At 46.7% G+C, this 26,764-nt stretch overlaps 2 protein-coding genes across 6 annotated transcripts in view; both read left to right on the forward strand.

Moving 5' to 3' along the window:
* Positions 1 to 12,031, forward strand: part of Ttc39c (tetratricopeptide repeat domain 39C) — an 89,617-nt gene extending 77,586 nt beyond the window's left edge. Inside the window, exons 9-14 of the mRNA XM_028876682.2 lie at positions 3,602 to 3,711; positions 5,020 to 5,143; positions 6,802 to 6,899; positions 8,730 to 8,834; positions 10,684 to 10,722; positions 11,675 to 12,031. Coding sequence (XP_028732515.1) covers positions 3,602 to 3,711; positions 5,020 to 5,143; positions 6,802 to 6,899; positions 8,730 to 8,834; positions 10,684 to 10,722; positions 11,675 to 11,764 — 566 coding nt within the window. The 3' untranslated portion in view covers positions 11,765 to 12,031. The remainder of the gene's footprint in view (positions 1 to 3,601; positions 3,712 to 5,019; positions 5,144 to 6,801; positions 6,900 to 8,729; positions 8,835 to 10,683; positions 10,723 to 11,674) is intronic.
* A 3,633-nt stretch (positions 12,032 to 15,664) lies between these two features.
* On the forward strand, positions 15,665 to 26,740 carry Cabyr (calcium binding tyrosine phosphorylation regulated). Of its 5 annotated transcripts, none has more exons than XM_037196963.1 (6): positions 15,665 to 16,461; positions 17,048 to 17,127; positions 18,822 to 18,994; positions 19,086 to 19,139; positions 22,335 to 23,470; positions 25,353 to 25,440. In XM_037196963.1, the coding sequence occupies exons 3-5, from the start codon at positions 18,847 to 18,849 to the stop codon at positions 23,459 to 23,461; spliced, it is 1,329 nt and encodes a 442-aa protein (XP_037052858.1). In that variant the 5' UTR covers positions 15,665 to 16,461; positions 17,048 to 17,127; positions 18,822 to 18,846; the 3' UTR covers positions 23,462 to 23,470; positions 25,353 to 25,440. The 5 variants fall into 5 exon arrangements, with proteins under 5 accessions (XP_037052858.1, XP_028732509.1, XP_028732508.1 ...); XM_028876676.2 differs by having other exon boundaries at positions 15,666 to 16,461; positions 17,048 to 17,111; XM_037196964.1 differs by lacking the exon at positions 17,048 to 17,127 and adding an exon at positions 26,652 to 26,740 and having other exon boundaries at positions 15,692 to 16,461; positions 22,335 to 22,679; positions 25,353 to 25,956.
* Positions 26,741 to 26,764: the final 24 nt, after the last annotated feature.

Raw genomic sequence — 26,764 nt, forward strand, 5'->3', positions numbered from 1 at the left:
TCTTAGATAGAAATAAGAGCTGCTTATTGGTAAGCATTAGCTTGCACAACACTTTGAGGAGTAAGTGATCCCCAATTGCGTAGCCTGGAAGGATGGCTGCAAGAATGCCAGTGGTCAGTAGGTGTGGCTGGGTCGTGCGTCAGTGGTGGGCAGCTGTTTTTTTTTTTTGTTTGTTTGTTTTTTGAGAGGCATACAAGAAATTAATGTACGAGATAGCTATATGATCAAACATTTGTGAACATCCAAATATCTAGTTGTAGTGGAGTTGAAGAAAAGTCCTCATGTCTGTCCCCCAAGGGGACATTTGGAGGAGCAGGTGTGTAAACAACCCCATGGGAGCATGTGAGGAGCAGTTGGTCCCACAGTCAGGGAGGTGCCTTGCAGGCTTGTGTTTGAGTTGGCCACGAAGCCAAGTGTGTGGTCACCAAAAGGGACAGTGTCCAGCGCTCAGGCTTATTTCCCTGTCTTACTGTTTTCTGGTGATGAAAACCACATAGCATTGATCCTGCCGCTTGGGGCATTTTTCACTGTACCTGGGAGCTGCTTCCACGCCACTGTCGTCCATCCCCAGGACTCCCCGAAGGGTCCACAGTGGAAGTCTAAACACTGAAATCTCTTCCTCCTCCAGCACGTGGCCACAACTTTTCTACATTCCGTCCCTGAATTAACTATAACTAACCTGTGCCGCATGTGAGCACAATGTATTGATCTTTTGTGTCTGGTTTATTTCATTTATTAAGATGTATTAAAGGCTGATCCATATTGTGGCACGTCCCAGTATTTTCTTTATTTTTAAGGCTGAATAGTCTCCCAATGCATGTTGTAGACCTGTCCCATGTTGTTCACCTGCGTTCATCGCCAGTGGCCGTTCTTTACCTATTCATCCTCCAGTGGCCATTCTTCACTCGTTCATCCGCCAGTGGCCATTTGTGTGCCCTGCTTCCTCTGTTTGTGGGTCGCCAGTGTGTTCACTGAGAACACTGGTGGACAAACGTCAGTCCAAGCCCTTGCTTTCAGTTTCTTTGGGAACATCTGGAAACAGATGGCTGGATCTAATCCTCTACTATTCCTGCAGTGTTTCTGAAAGGTTAAAATTACTTAATAATTATGCTACCAGAAAAGAACGTTACTTAGGGATGCTATAGCAGTCTTCGTGGAAGAGTAGCTGTGCCAACTTCTGTCCAGGTCTCATCCTTAAGTACCAGGTCCCCCCTGTTTTCAGGCAGTGGTGGGCTTCTGAAACTTCAAAACTGCTGTCTCCAACTGTGAAGCATGAGGAAGGTTGGAGGGTTGGAGTCTGTTCTTTGGCATCTGTGGCGTTGATGTACATTTTATATGTGGCTTAGACTAAGCAGGACCTCTCTCTATCTCTCATCATGTGTCTTAGCCACTGTCCTTTTGCTGTGAAGAGACACCATGACCATGGAAACCCTTACCCAAAAAAAGCATTTAGTTGAGAGGCTTGCGTACCGTTTCAGAGGGTTAGCCTGTGGTTATCATGATATGATATGATAGCCTGTGGTTATCATGGAGGGAAGCATGGTGCAGGCAGGCAGGCAAGGGGCTGAGAAGTAGCTGAGAGTTTTACATCCTTATCCATGGGCAGCAGGGAGGGGGTGGGGAGGGAGGGACACAGACAGAGACCCAGAGACTGGGCCTGGAGGGCACCTCCTCCGATAAGACCTAATCCTCCCACACAGTTCGTCGACTGGGGACTGAGCATGCACATTTATGAGCCTGTGGGGGTGCATTTTCATCCGACCCTGTAAGAGTGCCTTGGGTTAGTTAGGGAGATTGCTCAGTCACTTACGTGATCTGCATCAGTGTGTCTGGTGCCCAGCACCCACCTTTTGACTGTGCTGGGTGCAGCAGGGCACACCGGGGAGGCGGAGGCAGGTAGGTCCCTGGAGTTTGCCAGACACGCCACCTACCCGGCTCAGTGGGCTCCAGGCTCAGGGGAGGACACGGTCTTAGCAAAACCAGCTGGAGAGCTAAAGAAGGGGAGGAGGAGGAGGGGGAGAAGGAGGGGGAGGACCATGACGACCACGACACTGGTATTGGCTTCTGGTCTCCACATGCACATGTGTCCCCATGGTCATGTGCATAGGCCACACACACAAGATGTTCTCCGGCCAGCAAGATGACTCATGAGTAAAGATGCTTACTCCAAGCCTAGTGGTCCTAGTTCAGTCCGTGGGACCCATACGGGTAGGAGAGGATCCACTCCTGCAAATTGTCCTCTGATCTCCACGTGTGCACTCCGGTGTGTGTGCCCATACACGTGCACACGTACGTAACTGTGAGGAAGGTCTAATTGAAATAAGAATGTTCCCAGTGATCTGAGACGCCTCCAGCTAAGGCAGCAGAAGCCTCTTTCCTCACTGGTTTGCTGGGGCCTCAGGACTTCATTCCCTGTTCCTCTTCGTCCCTGGATCCACAGTGACCGCTTGGTGACACAGACTGTCACACCCTTCTGGTGCTGCCATGCCATTGCTGAGGTAGATGCGGCCATTGTTTTGGATTGGCGCAGACCCTACCCTGTTTATGCAGGTGGAAATGGGTAGTTCCTTCTTTTGAACCCTCTTCCTCCCAAGAATCTGCTGACATCCCCTCACCTCAGCATCCTCAGCTTTCTTCAAGCCTTGCGTCTGTTTCTTTGTGCCCTGTTGATGGCTGCCGTGGCCCTGTGCTCTGCCTGCCCAGGCGCTCTGGTTTTTAAGTAAAGAAGGCAGAAGTAGCGGGCAGTTTTCCTCTGTTCCAAATGGGGAGAGAAGCGACATGAGGCTAAGACCAAACCTAGTGAAAAGGAGCAGGCGTTCAGTGCTGCCGGGAGCCGAGAGGGCGAGGCCCCAAATAGCGGTCATTTCATGGTGTTGCTGATGCTGTACATGAAGCTTGCTGAGGAAGCAGAGGGAAAGCGACTGATCCCCAGGCTGGGAGGCAGGTGGCCTGCTGGCCAGCAAGTGTCGGTCACCCTTCAAGGTGCAGCTCAACTCCCAGCTCCTCATGGCTTCCCACAATCCAGAGAGAATGATCCTCTTTTCTCTGAGCACTCTAAAAACACCACGGCGCTCCTCCCTAAGGGCTGCCATTTCCATAATCACTGCAGCAATGGGACCCTGTGTGTGTGTGTGTGTGTGTATGTGTGTGTGTGTGTGTGTGAGTGTGTGTGTGTATGTGTGTGTGTGTGTGTATGTGTGTGTGTGTGTGTGTGTGTGTGTGTGTGTGTGTGTGTGATCATTCGTCCTCATACAGCCCTGGTGGCTTGTGATGGGGGATGGCCAATGAGTGTGTGCAGACTGCTTCGTGGATGCATGCTCCCCGTGCTCCCCATAGTCTTCTTCCTACCCCTTGTTATTCAGCTCTCCGAAGCAGGGTCTTCAAGTAGCTAGTGTACCCTGTGACAGGAACTGAGCATTTTATTTCATGTGAGACTGTCTCCTCCTACTGGAGGGCAAGAACCCAGATGCTTTGTGGACCACAAAACTCTGCAAACACCAGCCTTCCAGAAAGAGTTGAACCATGGGGCGGGTCTTTGGGACATAACTTGTTTGTGTCTTTTCCCTGGAGAGCATGTGGTTACAATTCTGATGTCTTGCAGTTTGTCAGGGGGCCACCGGTGACGTAGATGGGGCGCAGCTTGTCTTTAAAGAAGTCCAGAAGCTGTTCAAAAGGAAGAACAACCAGATTGAACAGTTCTCAGTGAAAAAGGTATGGATGGATGTCAGAACCTGTCTGTCATGAGCATCACCTGTGATGGATGGGGACACTAACACCTCCTTGGATAAGCTTTATGCCGTCACACTCAGTGTGTTTTTCCTGCGCCCTTGTTTCTGCTCCGAGGAGTAAGGGCACACATAACTAAAGCAGAGTTGTTTTTTGTTTTTAATGAGCTATCCTGGACCCTGTACAGCCAATGAGCCCTCCTGGAAAGAGGAAGTGTCTGTCTGAAGTTTGAGTCACTGTAGAAGTTGGTAGAACCCATGAGAGGCAGATGGCTCTGCTTTCCAGGATGGTGACCACATCACATTTTCATATAATAAAAACCAAATGTGGCATTACATTTATCAGTAGAAGTCTCAGGACTATGGGGGAACTGTCCCAATTTTACTGTCTATTTCTGACACTAAGATGTGACTGGATAACCTTGAGTGACATCCTAGCTTGTCCTCGTATGATTTTTCCTTCACTTTAGTTTTAAAGTTTTTCTTTTACTCCATAAGGTTTTAAAGTTGAATTAGCTTTTATTAAGTGAATGATGAATGAATTTGTTACAACATGAAGTAGATGTCAGGGCTGCAGAGACAGCTCAGGGTGCTGACTGCTCATGCAGCAGACGACCCAAGTTGGTTCCCAGACGACAGTGCCCAGCTGCCTGAAACTCCAGCTCCAGAGAACACAGCGCCGTCTTCCGGCCTCAACAAGAACCTTCCTTCACTCAGGTCTACCTCTGCCTGCGCACTTGCGCACACACACACACACACACACACACACACACACACACACACTTAAAAAACAAAGTAAATCTTTGAAATAAGTAAATAGATCCCAAAGCTGGGATGTGCTCGGTGCTCGGGCACTTGCCCAGCATACTCAGGGTCCTGAGTTTGGTTCTCCAGTACGGAAAAAATAAATAAATGCATACATAAAATTATGACACAGAGTGCAGCTGAGAGCTGTGGGACTAAGTTCAAGATTGAAAGTCCACAGGACCATGGTGAAAATGTGCCACATGGACCCACTGAGTTAGTCACTCACCTAGCTTGTGAGTGGAATGCATCTTTTTCATTCCCACATTCTCAGAACACACATAGCTGAGACTTGGCTGAATAATGAATATAAGTCATAGCAATGAATAGATATTTTTTTTAAAAAACTACAAAACGTTTGTGATGTGGGGAGACTTTCTGTTTGTAGCTGTTTACATTGGTCTTGCACTGTGATGTGTCTCCAGAGCCCAGCCTGTGTCTGAGTTTGCTTTTGAAGCTCAGGGCCTGATGGTTTGAGAATTCCTTGCAGGCTGAGAGATTTCGGAAGCAAAGCCCGACCAGAGCGCTGTGTGTGCTGGCGTCCATTGAAGTGCTGTACTTGTGGAAAGCCCTTCCCAACTGCTCCTTCCCCAACCTGCAGAGGATGAGTCAAGGTAAACGATGCTCTGTGCAGTCGGCTGAATCATCGGGGCAGCCTCCCTCAGCCCCTCCAGCTGACACAGAGTACACATCGATCGTGCTGTGGTAGGCAGTGTCCTCATGACAGGAGTAGACCACACTGGTGTCGACAGATGCACTTGCCCTCGGGTGGCCGATGATGTACATAGTAAAAGTGGGCTTAGCTGGGCGTGATGACGCATGCCTGTAATCCTAGCATTGTGGGGTGGAGGCAGGAGAATCAGTACTTCAAGGTCATGCTAGTGACATAGTGAATTCGAGAACACGAGCCACATGAGACCCTGTCTCAAAAGACCAACCAAAAGAGGACACCGGCGTCAGTTTTATACCGGTGCAAGTTAGTGGCTGCTGTGAGCTCACACTGTTTTTCCTGTGGGAGCTCTTGTCTTCGTGTAAGGGTGATTCGCACACATACATGAAAGGTTCAGGTAGTGCAGTATCTGTAAGTGTGATTTGCACACATACATGAAAGGTTCAGGTAGTGAAGTGTCTGTAAGTGTGATTTGCACACATACATGAAAGGTTCAGGTAGTGTAGTGTCTGTAAGTGTGATTTGTACACATACATGAAAGGTTCAGGTAGTGAAGTGTCTGTAAGTGTGATTTGCACACATACATGAAAGGTTCAGGTAGTGAAGTGTCTGGGTGGTAGAGCTGGGCACTATGCACAGCTGGGTGTCTGTACAGAACATTTGCACAACCCTGGTAACTTCCTTGGCTCCTTCTCTGCCGGCCACCGCCTCAGTGCAGACACTGCTCGGAGCTCTGTATTCTGAGGCAGTTTGCCTGTCTTTGACCTGTGTGGCAGTGGACTCACGAGAGGCGCACTCTCTGGTGCCTGACTTCCTTCACGAAGCATCATGCCTGGCATTTGCCATAGCCTCCATTAGTAGATCATCTCTTTCCCTTGCTGAGTAGAATTCCATTGTGTGGACGTACCAGAGCCACGCTGCTTCCCTGCCCCCCCTGTTGATGACAGGAGTAACTGTTATGAATATGTATATTATAAAAGTTTATAAGTCTTATTTCCAGAGTAAATATGTAGCCGTGTAATTAAAAGCCTACATTTTTTGACTCATGTGGTTGAAAATATAAAGGCCTAGAGGTAATCTTGGTAAAGCCATTTTATTATAATGGTAGGAAAATTCCCCAGCGAGAAAAAACTAGATTTTCACATATAGTGAGGCTCTGTTGTGTATTAAACAAATAATCGAAGCTTGTAAAACCTTAGTTATAGACATTTGAATGGCATGTTGTGGTCTATAAAATAGTTTGCTCCCCACCACAACCCTCAGAGGTACGGAAGGAAGGGAGGCCATATCACATACACTCCACACACATGCACCTGCAAACATGTGAATACACATACACCTCCACACACATGCACCTGCACACACATGAATACATATACACACGTTCACCTGCATACATGTGAATACACATACACACAGAGAGAAAGGTTGTATTTTTTGCCCTTCTTTGGTTAAGGAGAGTCATGAGGGGATGAGCAATGGGCACCTTCTGAAATTTGGGGGCAAAAGTGTAAACTAACCAGGGAAACAGCTGGTGAACTTGGTGGCACTTGAGGCCCTAAGGGTGTGTCTTCCCTTCCTTTCACACACCTTCTCTCCAAGCTTGCCATGAAGTGGACGATCCATCTGTCACTGGACTGAAGCATTTGCTCCTCGGTGCCATACACAAGTGTCTGGGAAACTCGGAGGATGCTGTGCAGGTAAACACGTTGTTATGGCTCCAGTAAACAAACGAAGTCCCTGCGTGTGCGTGGCCTTGTGGAGGGGCAGATGAGAGGGTAGACAGCGCCTCTGCCCATGGCGTTTTCAGATGCCGGAGGACAAGATGGTTAATGTGATGTTCTTAACGTAACTACAGATCTTAGAGCTTCCTTCTGTGAGCGCTGCTTTCTGTCAAGGATGACAGTATTGGCTAGGAGGGGAGGGGAATAGGAGGCTGGCCATCTGAGGGAGCAGTAAGCCCTCATGGACAAGGACGGGGGTGTCTGGTGCGGCACATTAGGGTACCATGTTCTCTCCTGCAGTCCCTTTTCTTCTCTTCCTGACAATAGATGGCTGCCCAGAGCTGAGGAGAGGCCTCCAAAGTTGTTCCTTAGGTTGTGAGTTAGGGGGCTGTCCGGCCCTGTGCAAGAGAACTCCTGAGCTTCGAAGGGAGGTTTTTCCTAGCTCAGTTTCAGGCTGTGGTGAGGTGGAGCAGAAAATCAGTCAGGGAGAGGATATTCCTCCACAGATACGCCCCAGTCTCCGACTTCCCCACCAGCTTCTCCTCCCAGAGTCCCACTGGGCTGAAAATTCATAAGTGATGGGTCCATCGGCGTGGAGCATCCTGATGGTCCAGCCCCTCCTCGCTAGTGCCGAGCTGGGGACCAGGCCTTTACCACAGGAGCCTGGGGCTGGTTTACACCCAAACGGCCAGCGTGGAGGGCAGAATCAGCAGTTAGTTCCCAGTGTAGCTGGAGGGATTTTTGTTTTAACTAAAGTTTTGTTCATTGTTTTGGTACTAGGAACTGAACTCAGGGCTTCACTCATGTTAGGTCTGCTTTCTATCATGGGCTGCACCCCCTGGGCCAGTTAGTTTAGAAAACTAAAATTAAAACTAAAATAAGTGGTATTACATTGCCTACTTTTTGAAATAGTTTCGTATAGACTTGACCTTTAAATCACAGAATATTAATATTTTCATACTGAATTTGAAATTCATCGTTTGATGTGAATTATCTTAGTTATTACATGACTCTAAAGAGCTATGTTAGATTGCATACTTAGGCAGTGGCAAGGTGTATATCAGGAGGAGGACGCTGGCCTGTGGGTGGTTTACGTCTTAAAATTGGGGTGTTTAGACTTTTGCAGCAGACAAAGAGTTTCTTCCAGTCAGTCCAGGTTGGTGTGCTGGCTGAAAGAGGAGGCAGCGTGAGTCAGGTGGCCCGATGGCCAGCGTGTTTGTGTCCGAGGGAACTTGGTGGCCTGGTGGCCCGATGGCCTGGTGGCCCGATGGCCAGCGTGTTTATGTCCTAGGGAAGCTGTTGGCTCAATGGCCGGCATGTTGGTGTCTTGGGGAACCTCCCTGCAGGAGTGGGTGGGCCTCTAAGGTGCAGACAGGAAGGAATTTCCGTCACTGGTGATGGGGTACAGACGGGGATAGTCATGGTGAGAGGATGCGGTCCGTCTCAGAAGGACAGCTTTCAGCTTTCTGTTGTCCCCCATCCTAGTTTGACGCATCAGGTCATCTGTGTTTAGATGACATGATGCATGAGTGAGATTATCCGGGGCGGTCCCTGGGAACTGATGGAGGTGAAAGGGAAGGGCCCCTGGGGATGGGGGTATGTTCAACACCCACGGTGTCCCTGCATGGAGATAGCCTTATGTGACCCAGTACAAGGAAAATTTTAGAAGTGGGAAGAAATAAAGATCAGTAGAGAAGAGGAAGTTAGATCTAAAGAAATCCTCCGTTCTTGCCTCTGGAGGGCTGTGATGAGCCTTTTACCAAGTAGAAAATGAATTCTTCCCAGTAATATCTGCGTGACTCTCAGTTCTTCCAGCGCGCTGCTAAAGACGAGCTGTGTCGTCAGAATAACTTGTATGTCCAGCCGTACGCCTGCTACGAACTTGGCTGTGTCCTCCTAGGCAGGCCAGAGGTAAGGGTTCCTCGTGTGTTCGTGGTCTCCAGCACAGGAGCGTGCACACAGCAGCAGAGAACACTGTTCACTTAGACCCAACCTCCTGCTGGGTTTGCTTTCCTCGGTCTCCTGAGCGAGTCCTGGAGGCTGACATCAGTTGATGCTAATGTTTTTAAAGAGGCAACAATGGCCACCCTGGAATTTGAATTACAGATGTGGCTTTGCGTACAAAGCTTCCTTTGTGGGAAGAATTATTGCCTTTTCCAGAGTGGTATGACACGGTGTTGTGCCTTGAGAAGACGGAGCCGTGCCATGCCTGCCCTGTGTCTTAATGTGTGCCACTGGCCAAGTTACCAACCCACAAGCCCCCTCCCTAGTCTGCAAGGTGGGCACACCCGGCTTGCCAGTTTACAAAGAGTCATGGGCGAGTAAGTGAAGAGGACACGTGTGAGTCCTTGGCAATTGTTACACACCACACACATAACTTGGACGCTACTATCTATTGATTATGGTGCTGGGAACAGCTCAGTTAGTGAGGGACTTGCCTCCCAAGTGTGAGGACATGAGTTCGGATCCCCAGAGTCATGAAAAGCAGGTGTGACGGCTATAACCCAGTGCCAAGGGATGGGAGGCAGCGCCCGAGCTCCCTGTAAGGAGCTGCCTCAAACCAAAAGATGAAAGAACACCTGAGGATACCCCAGATCATCCTCTGACCTCTACACTCTGTAGAGAATGCCCCCAGATATGCACATAGAGATGTGTAGGCTAGCAGGTGGGTAATGGGATTTTTGTTGGTTTTGTTACAGTCAGGTTTCAGCCCAAAAACAATGACTCAAGTTCTTTGAGTCATTTTACCAAAACAGAAAATAAATAAATAAATAAATAAAAATAAAGTACCTAGCACACATTTAGATGGAACGTGAAGCTTTGTGTCCTTTCCTGTAACGGACTGTTTACTTCTCACAGAGCCTTATTTTAATGTCAACAGACATCAGCTCTGCGACCCGCCAGTGTCCATGCTCACTTAGCAGGTCCTCTAGCAGGTGTGGGACGTACTGTCTCCAGCCCAGCCCTTTGTTACTGTTACTTTTTTTTCTTTTTTCTTTTCTTTTTTTTTTTTGGTTTTTCGAGACAGGGTTTCTCTGTGTAGCTTTGCGCCTTTCCTGGAGCTCACTTGTTAGTCCAGGCTGGCCTCGAATTCACAGAGATCCGCCTGGCTCTGCCTCCCGAGTGCTGGGATTAAAGGCATGCTCCACCAACGCCCGGCTACTTTTTTTTTTTTTTAAAAAAAGATTTATTTATTATGTACACAGAAGAGGGTGCCAGATCTCATTGCAGATGGTTGTGAGCCACCATGTGGGTGCTGGGAATTGAACTCAGGACCTCTGGAAGAGCAGTCGGTGCTCTTAACCTCTGAGCCATCTCTCCAGCCCTCATTACTGTTACTTTAAGTTGTTTAGTAAGACGTTCAGCCTATAACACTGTGCTGAGCCGTGTGGTGGTGGTGCACACCTTTAATCCCTGCACTCGGGAGGCAGAGCCAGGTGGATCTCTGTGAGTTCGACGCCAGCCTGGTCTACAGAGCAAGATCCAGGACAGGCACCAAAACTACATAGAGAAACCCTGTCTCGAAAACAAACACAAAACATTGTGCTGAAATTGTTGCCTTTTGTACACAATATTGGGCCATGAAAACTCACTTGTCAAGTAATGCCTTAATGTCAGCTAATAACTAGCTTCACATTCGAGGAAAGTAGGCATTGCCCTTGGCTCCCTTGTGTCTCCTCTGGGTTGTCCTGGTTGTGCGTCCTCCACCGATGTGCAGACATGGCTGTTAAGACACAGTCTGTTTTTCTTATGTTCACAGACTGTAGGAAGAGGCAGAACTCTACTCCTTCAGGCAAAGGTAAAAAGCCCCCCAGCCCCTCTTCCCATGGCTGTCGTCACCCTGTTTTCTGTACACTGGGTCTTCATTCAGGAAAATATGGAAGTGTTGATACAGGTGTAACTAATTCTGGAGAGAAACAGTAGCTAAGCAAATCCGATAACACTTGGTTTTGAAGGGGTCTCTGCAAGATCAGGATACATTACTATCTAGTCATTCGACATGTTTATAGGTGCTCTAGTTTTGATAGGGAAAAATAAACTGTATTATTAAAATTTTGGAATAGGTCTGGCTGTGTTTCCAGATTAGTATTGCACTCCTAGGCTCCAGGAAGATTCCCCTGCCTCAGCTTTCTGAATAAATGGGACTTCAGTCTTACACCACCATATCTAGCTCCAGGAACAGTTAACTTTTGATTTCATAGATATGTTTGAAAAATGTTCGTTATTTTTACTTTACATATATGAGTGTTTTTGCTTGAATGAATGTCTGTGTACCACGTGCCTGGCTGGTGCCTTCAAAGGCCAGAAGGTGTCTGATGCCTGGAATTGGAGTTAAGGATGGCTGTGAGCTGCCATGTGGGTGCTGGGAATTGAACCTGGGTCCTCTGGAAGAATAACCAGTGTTCCTAGCTGTTAAGCTGTCCCTAGCCCCTCCTGTGTTTTTGAAGAATTTCCTAACAATAGTTTGCTTTGAGCCCAACTTAAGACTAGTATTTCAAGAATAGCATGAGGTCATTTTTTCCAGAAGAACTTGTAATCCCCCCGACTCATTCTCTCAAGTGCTGGGCTTACAGGCTTGTGCTGTTCACCACTCTATCGGTTTTAAACACAGTGCCTGAGTGATAGGGAGTGAGAGTATGAGGTGGATGTGAAGTCTCCTCTGGGAGGTAGGGAGTTTCTCCAGGGCTGTAAGATGCGGTGTGTGCTGTCCTGTGACACCCGGGACAGTCATCTCTATCCGGCTCTTGCAGGAGGACTTTTCCGGCTACGACTTTGAAAACAGATTGCACGTCCGTGTCCATGCTGCTCTGGCCTCCCTGAAGGAACTGGTCCCTCAGTGAGAAACTGCGAGGGACCCTCTGCCCCTCACTCTGGGTCAGCACCTGGAAAGCAGAGGAGAAAGCCCCGTGGAAGAGACCACCTGCGCCAGGGAGGGCCTCCTGGTGTTGCTGGCATAGTAAAGATTCCTCTTTTAAATATGTAGCTTCGGAGTAATAAAGATGTCAAATGATAAAAATAACTGACCTGGGAGAGGGTTAAGTGACCTTGTTCAAACATTTTAGTTTTGTGATTTATTATTTTTAAAATAAAATCAAACTAAATATTCACCCTGTGATCTTGTGGCAGCGCCTACATTAAACATAGATCAGAGTGGGCTAGTGTGAACTGTAGCATGTCTGTTGTGTTTAGATAAAAATTAAAGTGTTTTCTAGTGTTTTACTTTATCCTGGAAATACCCCTATGACCGTTGTAGCACAGACATTCCTGGCTGGGCCTGGTGGCATACACCTAGTCCCAGCACACAGGAGGCAGAGGCTGGCAGGATCTCTGAACAAAATTCTTACCCCTGATTACATGCAGCGAGACTCAGGAACAGCAGTGGCCGTCAGCTTACTGCAGTCAGTCACTCATCATTCATGGGGCAGTAGCTAGAACGCAGACCTCAGCACCAGGAACTCGATATTATTTTTATATAAACATGTTAATAACCGGGAACTCCACGCTTAACTTATCAAAGCTAAGGTGCTCTGCAGCTCAAGGTGCGTCAACCATTTCAGCCCCAGGGCTGGAAGGGTGGCTCAGTCAATGCAGTGCCTGACACACAAACACAGGACCCGGGTTCCTGTCCCCAGCACACACCAACACAGGACCCGGGTTCCTGTCCCCAGCACACCAACACAACACACCAACACAGGACCCAAGTTCCTGTCCCCAGCACACACACACAACAGCAACAAAGCCGAGCATGCCTAAGCACAGATGTAATCCTAGTGCTTGCAGAGCAGAGGCAGGAGGATCCCTGAGCTCCTCACTGTCAGGCAGTCTTGTTGAAACAGCTCAGGTTCAAGGAGAGACTCTGCCTCAAAAACCTCAGGTGGAGAGGGATAGAAGAAGGCCGAATTCGACCTCCTGCCCCTAATGCACGTACAGTAGACACACACACACAACACACACACACACACACACACACACACACACACACACACGATCAAGATCACCGTCAGGAGCGCGTCCTGCTGCCAGTCCCACCGGAAACCTGTGTTCTAGGAGTGCTTCTGTGGTGAAAAGTGTGTGATGATTAACTTTTAGAAACCCTTTAGCACAGTGGTTCTCAAGGTGTCACGACCCCTGGGGGTTTGAACAACCCTGCATATGGGATGTTTACATTCCAGCTCATAACAATAGCAAGGTTACAGTTATGAAGCAGCAACAAAATAATTGTATGGTTGGGGGTCACCACAACATGAGGAACTGTACTAAAGGGTCACAGCATTAGGTAGGTTGAGAACCACTGTTCTAACATTTCCCACAAAGGCTATTGTAGTAGTGTAGGTTTGTCCCTGAGGGTATTTGGTGGTGATGGACCTGCGGGGTTGTCTGCTGTCAGGATTCAGTCACTCACCTCTTACCCTGGTTATTGGATATTATAAAAAGAACTCAAAGTTCTTTTAGTCCTTCATTGCTGAGCTTTACTGCTGATCCAGTTTTCTCTGTGCCCAGCGCTGCACAGCTGTGGTTTTGAATAAATACCTCAGACACTTTTAAGAATCTTTGCCATAATTTGGCTCAGTCATCTTTAGGTTTCTAAATTTTCATTGAACTCAAGGTTTTCATTTTAGAGTACAATTCATTTACAGATCCTACTGTCTCAGCCACAAGTTTGTGTGATACCAATTTGTTTGGTTTTTTCCAGACAGGGTTTCTCTGTGTAGCCCTGGCTGTCCCAGAACTAGCTCTGTAGACCAGGCTGGCCTTGAACTCACAGAGATCTCCACCTTCTTCTGCCTCCCGAGTGCTGGGATTAAAGGCGTGTGCTATCACATCTGGCTTGTGATATCAATATTTTAATACTTAGGAGGTAAAAAAGTAACAAGCCAGCTAGAATATTGTCAGATTTCATATTATTTACTCTGATATGGAAGGATGGGATATCCTAATCTGGCATTGAAGATTACCTTTAGTGGTGAGTACTTGGTGTGCTGGAGGCCTGGGTTCAGTAACCCCTGAAAACATTTAAATCTTGTTTGAGGAAGTGGTGTCTTTGGTAGAATTCCTTCCTCACGAACTCTGTCTGTATCATCATTATCTGTCCCTTAGCCCTGGGTCAGCCACTTCTGATTGGACGATTACTGAAGTAGTGTTCATAGTGACATCCTGATGTGGGTCTTGCAGGGAGTGAAGACATAAGAGAGGAAGATGACAGGCCTGCATTCGATGGCCAAGTACATCCGAGAAGCGCGGGGTGGGGTGGGGTTCTGAAGAGAAAGCAGTGGCCCCAATCCTGGAAACCTGGTAACTCGAGAGAAAACTCTCTCTCTCACCAAGTACTCCTCACTTGCCTACAGTGTGTGGAAGGTGGCTCTCTCAGGATCACGGAACAGTCTGAGTCATGACGTTCTTGCTTTAGTTTTTCTGCTCTGAATTTTCAGTTCAAAACCTTTCAAGCTATTAGTCTATATTCAAAGGTTACATAAAGTCCCAAACTTTCAAATTAAATTATTTATATCTGTAATAATACTTTAAAATTGTTTATATTTTTGCCATTGAAGTTTCCAATGTCAAACCGTCCTATGCCACAGGCTCTCCAGCGGACCTTCCAGTTTGTAAACATCAAACATTTTTGTATTAGATTTGTACTTTTGGTGAGAGAATGGATATTTTATGTATGCTGAATACATTTTTATAATTTGGCAGACTTGGAGGCATGGCCCAGCGATGACAATGTATTATGTACTTTTCTGGATGATATAGTTAAGATTTTTATCTTTATGGAGTTAGGTATCTTTTTAATTTTAATGCATGATAGGTAAGTCTTCTGAGTAAAGAATTATAACTTTCAGGTGTCACAGATTAGAATATTTATTGTCACAGAATATATAAACCAATTATATTTATTCGAACTAAAATTAAATGACAAAGTCTATGGAAGTTTTAACACACACACACACACACACACACACACTTTGCTGTGTAAGCTTTTGAAATTGATTTCTTTCTTAAGCAAAATAGTGGCAAGCATTCACATGTGGCCTTATAGCTATGAAGACACACTTGTGCCATTGTGTTGTGTGTTCTGCTTGCTTGGGTGAAGCAAAACAAAGACAGTAGGAAGTTTATTCTGAACCAAACATGAGTGACCACGCCTAGAAACATTAATTCAGATTACATGGAATCTAAGCCACCATAGAAGTGGTTACCTTTATAGTCACAGAACAGAGCCAGTTACAAGTCAAGGTATGTGCAGATGCTTTGGTGATGATGTTGGGTAAGTAAGTATCCAACAGCACAGTGGTGGAATCTCATGCGGGTTTAGATGCTGATGGGATTCTTAGCATCTGTCTGTGTGGGTGGAAACTCCAGGGCTGCTTTAATACATTCCCAAAGGTCTTGCCCTACACCCAGAAGGATGTTGTTAAATCACACAGAGGCAGGCAAAAAGGGCTAGCAAGGGCACTAAAGAGCCCAAGACAGTTTTGGCTTTTGATTTGCACTACTACAGTTCTCCACAGCATTGGAGTTCTAACAGAGTCTGCAGAATCTTCAACACAGAGCCTTCGAGCGAGCTCCAGTCCATAAAGGAGAAAACGTGGGCCCAGATCACCGCAAGAAAATGCTGCAGAAGCTAGTGCGGGAAGAGAAAAGGACCATGGGAGCAGGATGGGGAGCTGGCCCAGAGCAGATGCAGCCCCCTTTGAACCATGTGTGAGAAACCCGGAGAGCAGTGCAGTGTGGTGAGACACCCCCCGCCCCCCAGGTGCAGTGTGGTAAGGGACACACCCACCCACCCCAAGATGCGGTGTGGTGAGACCCCAGGAGACTGCACCTGTCCTGGGCGGCTTGGGTGTGCGGTGGGGCTCGATCCTAATTAGGAGAAAAAAGCGGCAGGCAAGCTTCCAAGAGGAAAAGGGTGCCGTGCTTGTGACCCCCCTGCTGTACTGCGTGGCCGAGCTTACTCTTTGTAAACATACCGAGACGGTTAGTGTCAAGGGGCGGCGGGAAGGAGGCGGCAAGGCCAGGATGGCCAGCTATGAATGCAGTTTGTCCTCCTATACACCAGTTTGTTGTTCTTGTTTCTTTGGGACAGGGTCGCATGGATCACAGGCTGATGGATATCACCGTGTCCTCCTGCCTCGACCTCCCAGGGCTGGGGTTACAGGCGAGCACCTCCGGGCCCTGTCTTCTGAGGCCTCGTGCACGTTAGGCCAGCTCTGCCAACGGAGAGGCGTGCTCCGGCCCTGGCCGGTGATCAAGCACAGAGCGGCGGCCCGGCCCGGGAGAAGCCCAGCTCCCGCGGAGCAGGGTCCACAGACAAACGCTTCCTCCGCCGCTCGTCCCAGCCCGGCCTTTGTCCCCCGGCTCCTCATTGGCTGGCTCGGTCGAAGCCTCGCCTCTTCCGGTGGGCCCCAACAAAGGGGCGGGGCTCTGTGACGCACACGTGACGCACGCAGGGGTATAAATAGTCGGCGGGCTGCGGGCTCTCCCACAGGAGCCGCCGGCGAGGGGGCAAAGAGGAAGCTTTATTGAAGCCGGAGAGAAGGTGGGCCTGGCCCGGCGGGACGGCGCCGGCCGAGCCCCGGAAGGCAGCGGGCCGACAGCGGCGGGAGGCCGCTCGGAGGGGGAGACGGGGGTCGGGCGGGAGTCTGCGGCCCCTGCCGAGCGTGGCGCGAGTGCCCGGTCCATGGCCCCGAAATCCCCGCTAGCGTCCCGCCCGGGTAGTGTCAGGGGCACGTTCCAGAGGATGCGCCTTTCCAGAAAGGCCGCTCTTGGCAAGGGTTCTTGAAAATTAAGAGCTAAGGTGTCACTTTTGAACAGCCCTCCGTCAGCGGGGTTGGTGACAGGTCTGGTGCCACCTCGCTGCTGCTCCCGCCACTTCTCAGTCAAGGAAGTTCTTAGGGACAGTCCGCGTCCCCGGCTTTCAAGTGTTCCTAAACTGAGACTTGGTACCAGCACCATCCCAATGCCGCCTCATGGTTGGTAGCACCAATTACCTAAGGAGAGAGTGTTGTGCCTGCTCCATTTTGCCTGCTGGTCACTTTGAAAACGGCTCCTGGGGTGTTTATTTGAAAACCGAAGCGAAAACATATACATATGTATATTTGTGTGTGTATGCTTATGTGTTGCAGATCACTGCCATTTAGCGTGTGGGTGTGGTAAAGCTGCATTTCCCCCCAAAGATGGCTTAATTCGGTAATGCATCTGATGAGTAAGGGATTAAACATTTCATTGTAGTTTCAAAAGTTTTGCTTGGGTCAAAATTTATTTTTGCCTGGCCTTTAGTAAAGTGAAAGGTGCTTTTAAATAAAAAACATTTTGCTGTGGCATATTGTGTTTTTATTAAAAGTTGGCCCTTGGTATAATTGCTATAAACCATGCCACTAAGTCTCATAAAACATGTAAGGGTGGTAGGGCATGATTCATTGTCAAGTAGTCGGCTCTTTATAAGTACCCATTCTTAAGGTAGTTTTGTCTAGAACAGCTGTGATTTCCCCTACGCAACCTTATTATTTTTTAATATCTCAAAGTCTGGATGATTTAAGCACCTCTTCCATATCTGGTGGCTCCTTGGGCTCAGGACCTAATTTAATACCCATATTTAGCAAAGACGGGCAGCACTGTAATTTTAACCTTACTAAAGAGATTAAATTTTTCACTTATTTGCAAGCTTTCATGTTTCAGAGTGAACACACAATTTAGGGCTGACAAGCAATACACCCATGAGAATTATAGATTTAGGTGTGTCCAGCTTGCAGCTTGTGCCCCAGGACAGCCACAAGTGCAGCCCAGTTTGTATATAACATAACCCATGTCAAAAGTTAGTACAACCCCTAGATTATATAACTCTGGGGTACCACGTGAAAGTCATCAAGGGGGTGGATATGGTGGCCCAAATCTTTCATCCCAGCACTCAGGAGGCAGTGACAGGTGGATCTCTGAGTTTGAGGCCAGCCTAGTCTACAGAGAGAGAGTGTTCCAGGCCAGTCGAGTCTAAAGTGGGGGTAGGGGTGGGGGTCAGCAAGATAGGAGAAAAGGGAAAACAGGAAGAAAGTAGAGGGTAACTTGATTAAAGAAAGAATTATATATTATGGATATGGCATAGTACAGTACCACAGATATACCTAACATTAAAAAATAACTCAGCGGTAGAGTGCTTGCCTAGTATTATTTGGGAAAGTCCTGGGTTCAAGTCCCAATACCAAAGAGAAACAAAGCAAAACTTGTCTTCTAGAATGTGGGAAATGTGTCTAGGGATATATTTAGGAAAAAATGTCTTTTTCCTGTACTCTACAAATTAGTGTCTATAATTGGATATTGTTTGGAAATATGTGTGCTTAATTTATCTTTATTGAAACATTGGATTTTATGTGTTTTATTTGGACCTAAAATGTATTATTCTGGTAATCCTGGCAGGGCGTTTCCTATTGATTTAAAGTGTGCGGGCGTGTTTGTGTGTGTGTGTGTGTGTGTGTGTGTGTGTGTGTGTGTGTGTGTGTGTCTGTCCCCACGCGCGTGCATGTGTGTGCATGCATGTCTGTGTGTCATTTTGTGGAGGTTAAAGAACCAATCTCTACAGGAGTTCATTCACTCCTGCTACCTTGTGGGGTCCCCGATTAAACTCAGGTCTTCAGGTCTTGGGAAAGCACACACTTGATGTGGCATCTCCACGCCCACTCACAGTTTCTTAGTGAGTGCTAGATCCCTTGTTTGGGCATAGTAGGCAGGAGTAATGGTTAGTTTGTAAATTGTTACCAAGGATTACACACTATGTTACTAGAATAAATGCTTAGAGATTAGCAGTAAAGCTAATAATTTTAATAGCTTTGGTTTGGGGGCCCCCAATTGAATCATGAGAAAATTCAATTAATGTACAGTATAAGATTTTGTTTCTCTTCATTATAGTTGAAATTACAGACATCCTGCCAAAATGATTTCTTCAAAGCCCAGACTTGTTGTACCCTATGGCCTCAAGACTCTGCTTGAGGGAGTCAGCAGAGCCATTCTCAAAACCAATCCGACAAACATCACCCAGTTTGCAGCAGTTTATTTTAAAGAACTCATTGTGTTTAGAGAAGGTTTGTATTGCTTTAGATTCTCTGTCTGCTGCTTTGCAAAATCATTTTCAATTGGAAAAATGTCTCTGACTTCCTGCATTTGTTCGTTCAGGGAATTCATCTCTGGATATAAAAGATCTGATTAAACAGTTTCATCAGACGAAAGGTAAGTGCCCCAGAGACGCCCGCTTCAACAGTGTTGCCATAACATACTCGGTAACACACATTCGTAATTATGCCAATAGATACCACAGTGGTTTATGTGGGAGTCCGCATACTGTGCTTTCTCTTTTTACTAAGTCACCTTTAGTTGATTTTAACATCAGGGTTTCCAGTTTAGAAGGCTTAAAATCTTAAAAAGAGCTTATTTTGGGGCCGGGGGATTACTCAGGGCTGGTAGTAGAGCACTTACAAAGCACACGTGAGGCCTTGGGTCAATCCTAGAGCCACAGCGTCCACTTGGAACACTGAATACACAGGAATGTCTAGAACAGTACAGAGAAACTGGTTCAGACCCTGCCACTGCACACCTGTAGGCAAGCACAGCGGAGTTTACGACAACTTGTACTTCACAGTAAACTGTAGTAAGGCATTTTGTAAAATTGTACAGGTTACCATCAATTCTTTAAAATGCTCCAAAATCCAAAATGAAAACTAATACAATGTTCAAAGTCTCTGTTTTAGAGTATTTCACATCCCTGGTTTTCAGGTTAGGGATTCTCTACTAATAGGTTTTGTAGATACTCTAAAATATTTTTTTAAACCTCAAAATCTGATGCATTTCTGATAAGGAATACTCAAGACGTATATACTTTTTCATGAAGTAGCACTGGAGGTTTTATGAGAGATGTTTCACTGTAGGCTTAAGCATGGAGGTTAGGAGAAAGTGTGCTCTTACCGAGGCTACACAGAGCAGCCATCTTTGTCCCCCAGTCTGCTGAGAGTGAGCAGAGGTTTCTGGTGGAACAGTAGTTTCCTCCATGTCTTGGGCATTGTGACACAGTAGTGTATGTATGTATAGAGGAGTTGTCTCCCATGGATTTGCAGATTGAATGTAGCGGCCTGAAACAGTGGGCAGAGTAGCAACAAAGGGGTTGTAAGAAAAGGCAGATGATTCTAAGTTAAAAAAGGCGAAATCTGGTAAAGAATGCATCTAAAAGGATGGTGAGGGAAGCGTCTCGGAATCTCGTGTCGAGGTGAAAGACTCCTGGCCACTGCACAGGGGACGTAGCTGACTAGTTCTCAGCCTACAGACTGAGCAACAGCTTTTGGATGATTGGAGAGTAGTTATCAGCCACCCTCAAACTGTCATTAAAAAATAACAAACAAAGTTTCCTTTAACGATTTATGTGGCTGAGTGTTTTCCTGCGTGTATGTAGTGATGCACATACATACACATGCCACCTTCTGCAGAAGCCAGAAGAGGGTGCTGGGTCCCCTGAAACTGGGGTTATAGGCAGTTGTGAGGTACCAGACGATGCTGGGAACTAAACCCGGGTTCTCTGCGAGAGCAGTGAGCTCTCGATGACTGAGCCGCCTCGTCAGCGCCTCTCACTGTTTACCCCTGAAGTGTTCTTTCCAATTTACTTGGACTTATTTTTGTGTGTTGTGTGCGTGTGCATGCTATGGCACACGTGTAGGTTAGAGGACAACTTTTGGGAGTTAGCTTTCTTCTTTGTTCATGTGGGTCCCCCAAACTCAGGTCATCAGGTTTGGCAGTACCTTTGCCTCATGGTTCAAACCATGTCATTTTTGTGAGTCAAAGATAACCATAGCTACGAGAAGTTAGGGAGTCAGGTCTAGGGCAATGCAAACATCAGGATGGGTGGCTCTGCAGTGAAAGACACCCAAAGTAGGAAATCCCGATGAAAAGTAGCAAACATGGACATTGGAAGGGCAGAGAACAAGGTGTGCACTGTTTCTGGAATGTTGCACTGTCTGGTACAGTTGCTTTCTTACAAGTTCCTGATGACATTACTAGCTAACCACGAGAAACTGTGGGACTTATGTATTCTTAGCCACATATACAAAGCGAGTCCAAGACTGCTCTTTTTATATCCATGATCCTAGTTTCTCAGTCAAGGCTATTGTTTTGTGTCTTCAAAACGAGGGTTGCATTAGCAAATACTGTGTGTGTACAGGCTTACCTTGTTTCCTAATAGCAAGACTGAGTTTTTGTGGTGGGAGATAACTACCTGATAGCACTTTGAGAATAGTTATTTACTGAATATTTTATCCACCATTCATTTTAATGTGGATTTGGTTCATAATATGTAGGTTAATGTTTTTGCATCTCAAATTTTTTAATTTGGATTAACCGAGTAACAAAATTTGTAGCCCATCCATACTTTTGATGGCATTAGAGGAAATATGGCTGTTCATCTCTTCAATAACTACAGATATCAACAGACAGACGTAGCATACAGATAATCTGAAAGGAAGCTCACAGTGCAGTTACAAAAACAGATTGCTCTTTAGGGAGTCAAACAGGGGTAACATTGCTTCCTGGACAGGTCATGAGGCAGCGTGAAAGTATGACCAGGATGTAGTTGTCTGATCTCATCTTGGCACATTAATCTTCCTTTTCTTGTCACCACAAATGGCTCGCCAGCAATATGACCATTCTCAAGTTAGAATATATGATGTTTCCTAATGTGAAAAGCCACAGTGCACCAGATGACAAATTCACTGTTAAACTTTTCGAATGGATTTTCTTAAGTGGAGGAATACATCTGTGCGTTTCCTTTCTAAGTTATGACACCAACTGAAACTGTGGAATGGCTTACTTCCCACCCTAGTCTTTAGTTTTTCCTTTGCTCATATTTTGGTTTTGTGTGTGCAGGTTTGCGTGTGTGGACACGGTGCATGTAGATGCCCAAAATGGACACTGGTCACATGCCACAGTATTGAGGCAGGGTCACTCAGAGCTTGCCAACTCCTGCCAGCTAGCTCGCTCTCAGGACTGCTTCTTCCTCCCTGCTTCCCTAGTGCTGGGATTTTAGGTGACATTCCAATTATCCTGCCCGGTTCTCACATGGCTGGGTCATCTCCTCAGTCTCCCCACCCACTTCTCTTTTGGTGGGACAGCAGACTAGGAGGGTTCAATTCCTTCCCTTTAGGAACTGAGTATCAGCTTGGAGTGTATGATACTAGTTTAACACTATACTATATGCTGGTCCTTGATTTCTATGGAATGCATTGTTTAGGTGCATATGAGCTGTTACAGGTTCACTAGCCTTGCTAATAAACACATGTTGCACATAGATCTGTGTATACTGGTGTTTGAAAGTTCAACCTACCAGCTTACTGAAAACACTGTGAGGAGTGTTTGCTGATTAACTTGCCTGGCTGTTATTTTTAGTAGAGAAATGGGCAGAAGGAGCGACATTGGAGAAGAAAGAATGTGTAAAGGAATCAGGAAGAACACCTCCAGTTTCCTGCGAACCTACACGGATGGAAAAATCCACAGACACAGAGGAGGACAATGTAGCTGGACCACTATTTAGCAACAAAACCACCCAGTTTCCATCAGTTCACGCTGAACTCCAGCCTGAGTCGGAGACATGTGAAGGAGTTTGGGGTCCTTCTTCCAAACCAACCACGCCTAAGACTACCACCCCACCCACGTCACCACCCCCAGCACCTGTCTCCGCAGAGTTTGCCTATGTCCCGGCTGACCCAGCTCAGTTTGCTGCTCAGATGTTAGGTAATGTCTCACCTACTCATTCTGAAGTTTTAATGGTGGACGTGGCAACAAGTACGCCCTCCGTTTTCCAGGAGGCACTGAGTGCGGAGTTTGCTGAAGAAGTCGTGGTGTCTGCTCCTCTGGTGTGCTCTGGAGAGATGGTAGCAGTGCAGGTTATGAGCCAAACATCTGTGCAGGCAGTTGTGGGTCCTAAATCTAAGGCTGAACCATCAAAGGCTTCCTCAGCCCCCTTGCAGGGTGAACAAGAACCTCCTGCTTATGAAGCTCCTGACACTCAGGCTACATCACCCTTTCACGTACCACCCATATGTAACGATGTGCCTGTCGATGAAGGGGTTGTCTATGTTGAGCAGATACCGGGATTCATAGTCATCCCTTTTAATGATCAAGTTGCTTGTTCTAACGAAAATGAGCAGTCGCCACCAGTTAGTCCCCAACCGGTAGAACCCAAGACCTCCTCAGGCGTGTCTAAGCTATCTGTAGAGTCCTCAGTGCACATGGAGGCAGAAGCTACAGTTCTGCTCTCCAGCCCTGCTTTAGATGGTCAGCCCGAGGGACCTGCAGAACCCCTGGATGCAGAGGGCTTTGTCAAAATAGCCTCTGAAAAATCTCTGCACCTTGAAATGGAGATCGTTACCATAGACCCTGACAATCCTGGCCAGGAGGAGTCAGGGGAGAACTCTGCACCCTATTCACCTGGTGACCCTTTCCCTCCTGCGCCAGGAGGCTTTACTGAACCTGAAATCCAACCAGATGGGGAAGATGCACCTGAACAGGTTTGATGAACCCAGGTAAGAAAATTAGATACTTGCACATTTACATACTGCGTTTCAGGTAACATCTGTATTCAATCACCATATATATGGGTTGGCTCTCCTGCCGACTGGCCAAAGTCCATTTTTGGGTTTTTTAAATGCCAAACCTACTTAAAGGCTTTGTTGTACTTAAAAATATACTACTATGCAGATCACATGGCACTTTCAAAGGCTGATTCATTTTGCACATGTTTGTCAACATAAGAATCTGTTAGGTTTTTAATGCCTGTTTACAAAATGGTTATTAGGAAAACGTAACCCTGAACACTGCCTTTATTTGGGCTCTGGCATTTAAAACATGAAAGAAATGGTGGTGTGGCTGACTGCTTTCGCATTGAGTCAGGAGAACTATGCAACCAGGCTTGGGATGCTGGCTCAGACACCGCCTCCTGCTTGGGCCTTCCTGTGGCTGAGGGGGCAGCGTCACAGCTGGATGGAGAGAGGACAGGTTAGATGGGACTTCTGTGACACAGGAAACCAGCAGAAAGAAAACAGTGTGTGCAGTTCACATGCGTGCGTCCTCTGGTCACGTAACCCCAGGCACACAAAGTCAAGCTGCTTTCCTCCTGACACACAAGTGACATGACCTCCATCTCCATCTGATCATGGAGCCTCCCATTCCTCTTGCAGAAACTCTCAACTCTGACTCAAACCAGAACAATCCAGATCTAGTACCAACGCAGGTGTTAGCATCAAATTCTGACTGGCAGTGTGAAGATTTGCTGCAGCTGGAAAGGCAGGGCAGTGCTACACAGAGCCTGTGCGGCCGGCAATAGCCTACGGCTTGAGCATCTCCTCAACAAGTCACTGTTTTCAGGCCCTTAGCTGTTACTGAAGGACAGGTGTCCTTAGCGGACAGTTACCAGGAAAACTCACTTTGAGGTCTTAGACTCTCCCATCTGGAAAGACTGATTTGGATTGTATTTTTAGGAAGCTTGAAGACAAACTGAATTTGTCAGAAGCAATCAAAAGCATCACTTAATCTGTGCATAGTGAACTTTTCTGTGAAGAGAGAAAGGCTGCACCCAGAAATGGATGGCCTAATGTTCAAAACATAAACCTGATACATTTGAGTTCCTATCTTTGGCAGGACACACTCAGCAATATAGATTCCCCTTCTGTAAGCTGATGTATGGCTTTTCTAGCTCTCTATATTAAAGTGTCCACCAGCTTTTTGCTGTCTTCTAAGGCAGATGGTGGTGCCCAGCCTTGACTAAGAGGAGTACTCTGCGATTCTGACTCCTAGGTAAAGTAACAGACTGGAGATGGGAGATGACAGGCCTGTCCAAAGACCAGGGCTATTAGGTGACATGTAGTGTCTGCCTTTGGGGAGGAGCTGCTATGCAGATGTACTATCATGATTTTTCATTGGCTTCCCATGCTTTGTGTTGACTTTTGGTAAAGTTTTGTTAACCTTCTTCTGAGGACCATGTAGAAGCCACATATAAAGTTTAAGATTCTGGTTAGGCATGGTGGTAATTCTAGCTCTTGGGAGGCTGTGGCAGGAGGACTGCTAAGAGTTCAAGGCCAGCCTGGGCTCACAGTGACTCCTTGTCTCCAAGAGCCAACAGTGTAAGAGTCTGGAAACAGCAACTTAGAATACAATTGCTTCTTTAGCCGCAACTCGACTGACCCTGCCATTGCTATCAATTCCTTTTCCAACTGTTCTGAGTCATTCTCTTCCTTCACATTACCAGGCACAATTTCTGTAGTCCTCTCTATAGCATGCTTTATGGCACATACTATTTCAGTTGCTTATTTATAATAATGTTTAAAAAAAAGATTTACAAAGATATGACTGTGCATAGTGCCTGATACAGAGACAAACCTTTAACGCCTGCAATTTTTTTTTTTATAGCACTAGCAACAAGCGAAGCAGGACAACCACCACCATATTCTAATATGTGGACACTTTATTGTCTAACTGATATGAATCAACAAAGTCGCCCATCACCGCCACCTGCACTTGGGCCTTTTCCCCAAGCAACCCTCTATTTACCTAATCCTAAGGATCCACCACAGTTTCTGCAGAATCCACCGAAAGTCACTTCTCCAACCTATGTGATGATGGATGACAGCAAGAAGACCAGTGCCCCACCTTTTATTTTAGTAGGCTCAAATGTTCAGGAAGCGCAGGATTGGAAACCTCTTCCTGGACACACTGTGGTATCACAGTCAGAGGCCCTGAAGAGATATGCCGCAGTACCAGTGCCCATCGCTGTCCCTGCAGACCAGACATTCCAGAGACCCGCCCCCAACCCCCAGAATGCCAGTCCTCCTACAAGTGGACAAGATGGCCCCAGACCGAAAAGCCCAGTGTTTCTTTCTGTTGCTTTCCCAGTAGAAGATGTAGCTAAAAAGAGTTCAGGATCTGGTGACAAACGTACTCCCTTTGGAAGTTACGGTATTGCTGGCGAGATTACTGTGACTACTGCCCATGTCCGCAGAGCAGAACCTTAAGAGTAGGTAACCCTTCCTACCTTGATGTGTGGGCCTTAACACAGCTGAGCCTTTAGCACGTAGAGGCTGGGATAGTTAACACCTGGTAATAATGGGGTATCCTTCAGTTTATGTGTGTGGCTCCCAACTACAGAGCCGCTACTGAAGAGTATACGGCAGATTCTAAAAAGAGAATAGAATACATTTGAATTTTTCTTTAAAGTGAGGATAATCAATTTTTAAGAAACAGGAACAGAGATAAGATACTAACTGTATGTCCATGTAAGAGGTTAAATTCAATTAGGCTTAATTGGATTTTAAGACAAATTTATCACTCAATTTTTTTTTAAATTCAATTTGGCTTAATGTCAAGCTTTTCCCTTCAGTGTGGACAGTGGGTTGAGTCAGACATGGCCCCGAGTGTAGGAGACGAGCACTGTCAAGTGCTCCAGGCCTGTGGCTGAGGAAAGCTACGGATTCTGAACTAAGTTACGCCATTGTGATGCTGGGGGGTTCGGAGGGGGTGGTACTTCAGTTGTGTAGCCATGACCTGATTCATGACAACCTTTAAGTGTCACGAGGCCAGCACAGCGGACTGCTAGGTAGCAGGAACTGCTAGGATATTTTTGATTAGCAAAGAGCTTAGGAACAGAGGACTGTAGATCATATTTCACTCATTTCATGATATTTAAACAGTTCAATGTCTCTTCATTAACAGATACTGAAAATGATGCTGTCTGAGTCAGCATTCAAGGTGGAGTCTGTCACCACGTGAACTGTATCAATAAACTTCCTGCAAGCATAAAACTTTGCATTGTTGTTTTAGTAACT

The sequence above is a fragment of the Peromyscus leucopus genome, chromosome 19 (assembly GCF_004664715.2).
Source record: "Peromyscus leucopus breed LL Stock chromosome 19, UCI_PerLeu_2.1, whole genome shotgun sequence".
Classification (NCBI taxonomy): Eukaryota; Metazoa; Chordata; class Mammalia; order Rodentia; family Cricetidae; genus Peromyscus; species Peromyscus leucopus.

Excerpts from the sequence above, each read along its gene's own strand:
- Cabyr (XM_037196963.1), top strand. The coding sequence starts at position 18,847 with ATGATTTCTTCAAAGCCCAGACTTGTTGTACCCTATGGCCTCAAGACT. Across the intron at positions 18,995-19,085 it reads ACTCATTGTGTTTAGAGAAG|GGAATTCATCTCTGGATATA; the intron begins GTTTGTATTGCT and ends TTGTTCGTTCAG. Across the intron at positions 19,140-22,334 it reads ACAGTTTCATCAGACGAAAG|TAGAGAAATGGGCAGAAGGA; the intron begins GTAAGTGCCCCA and ends TGTTATTTTTAG.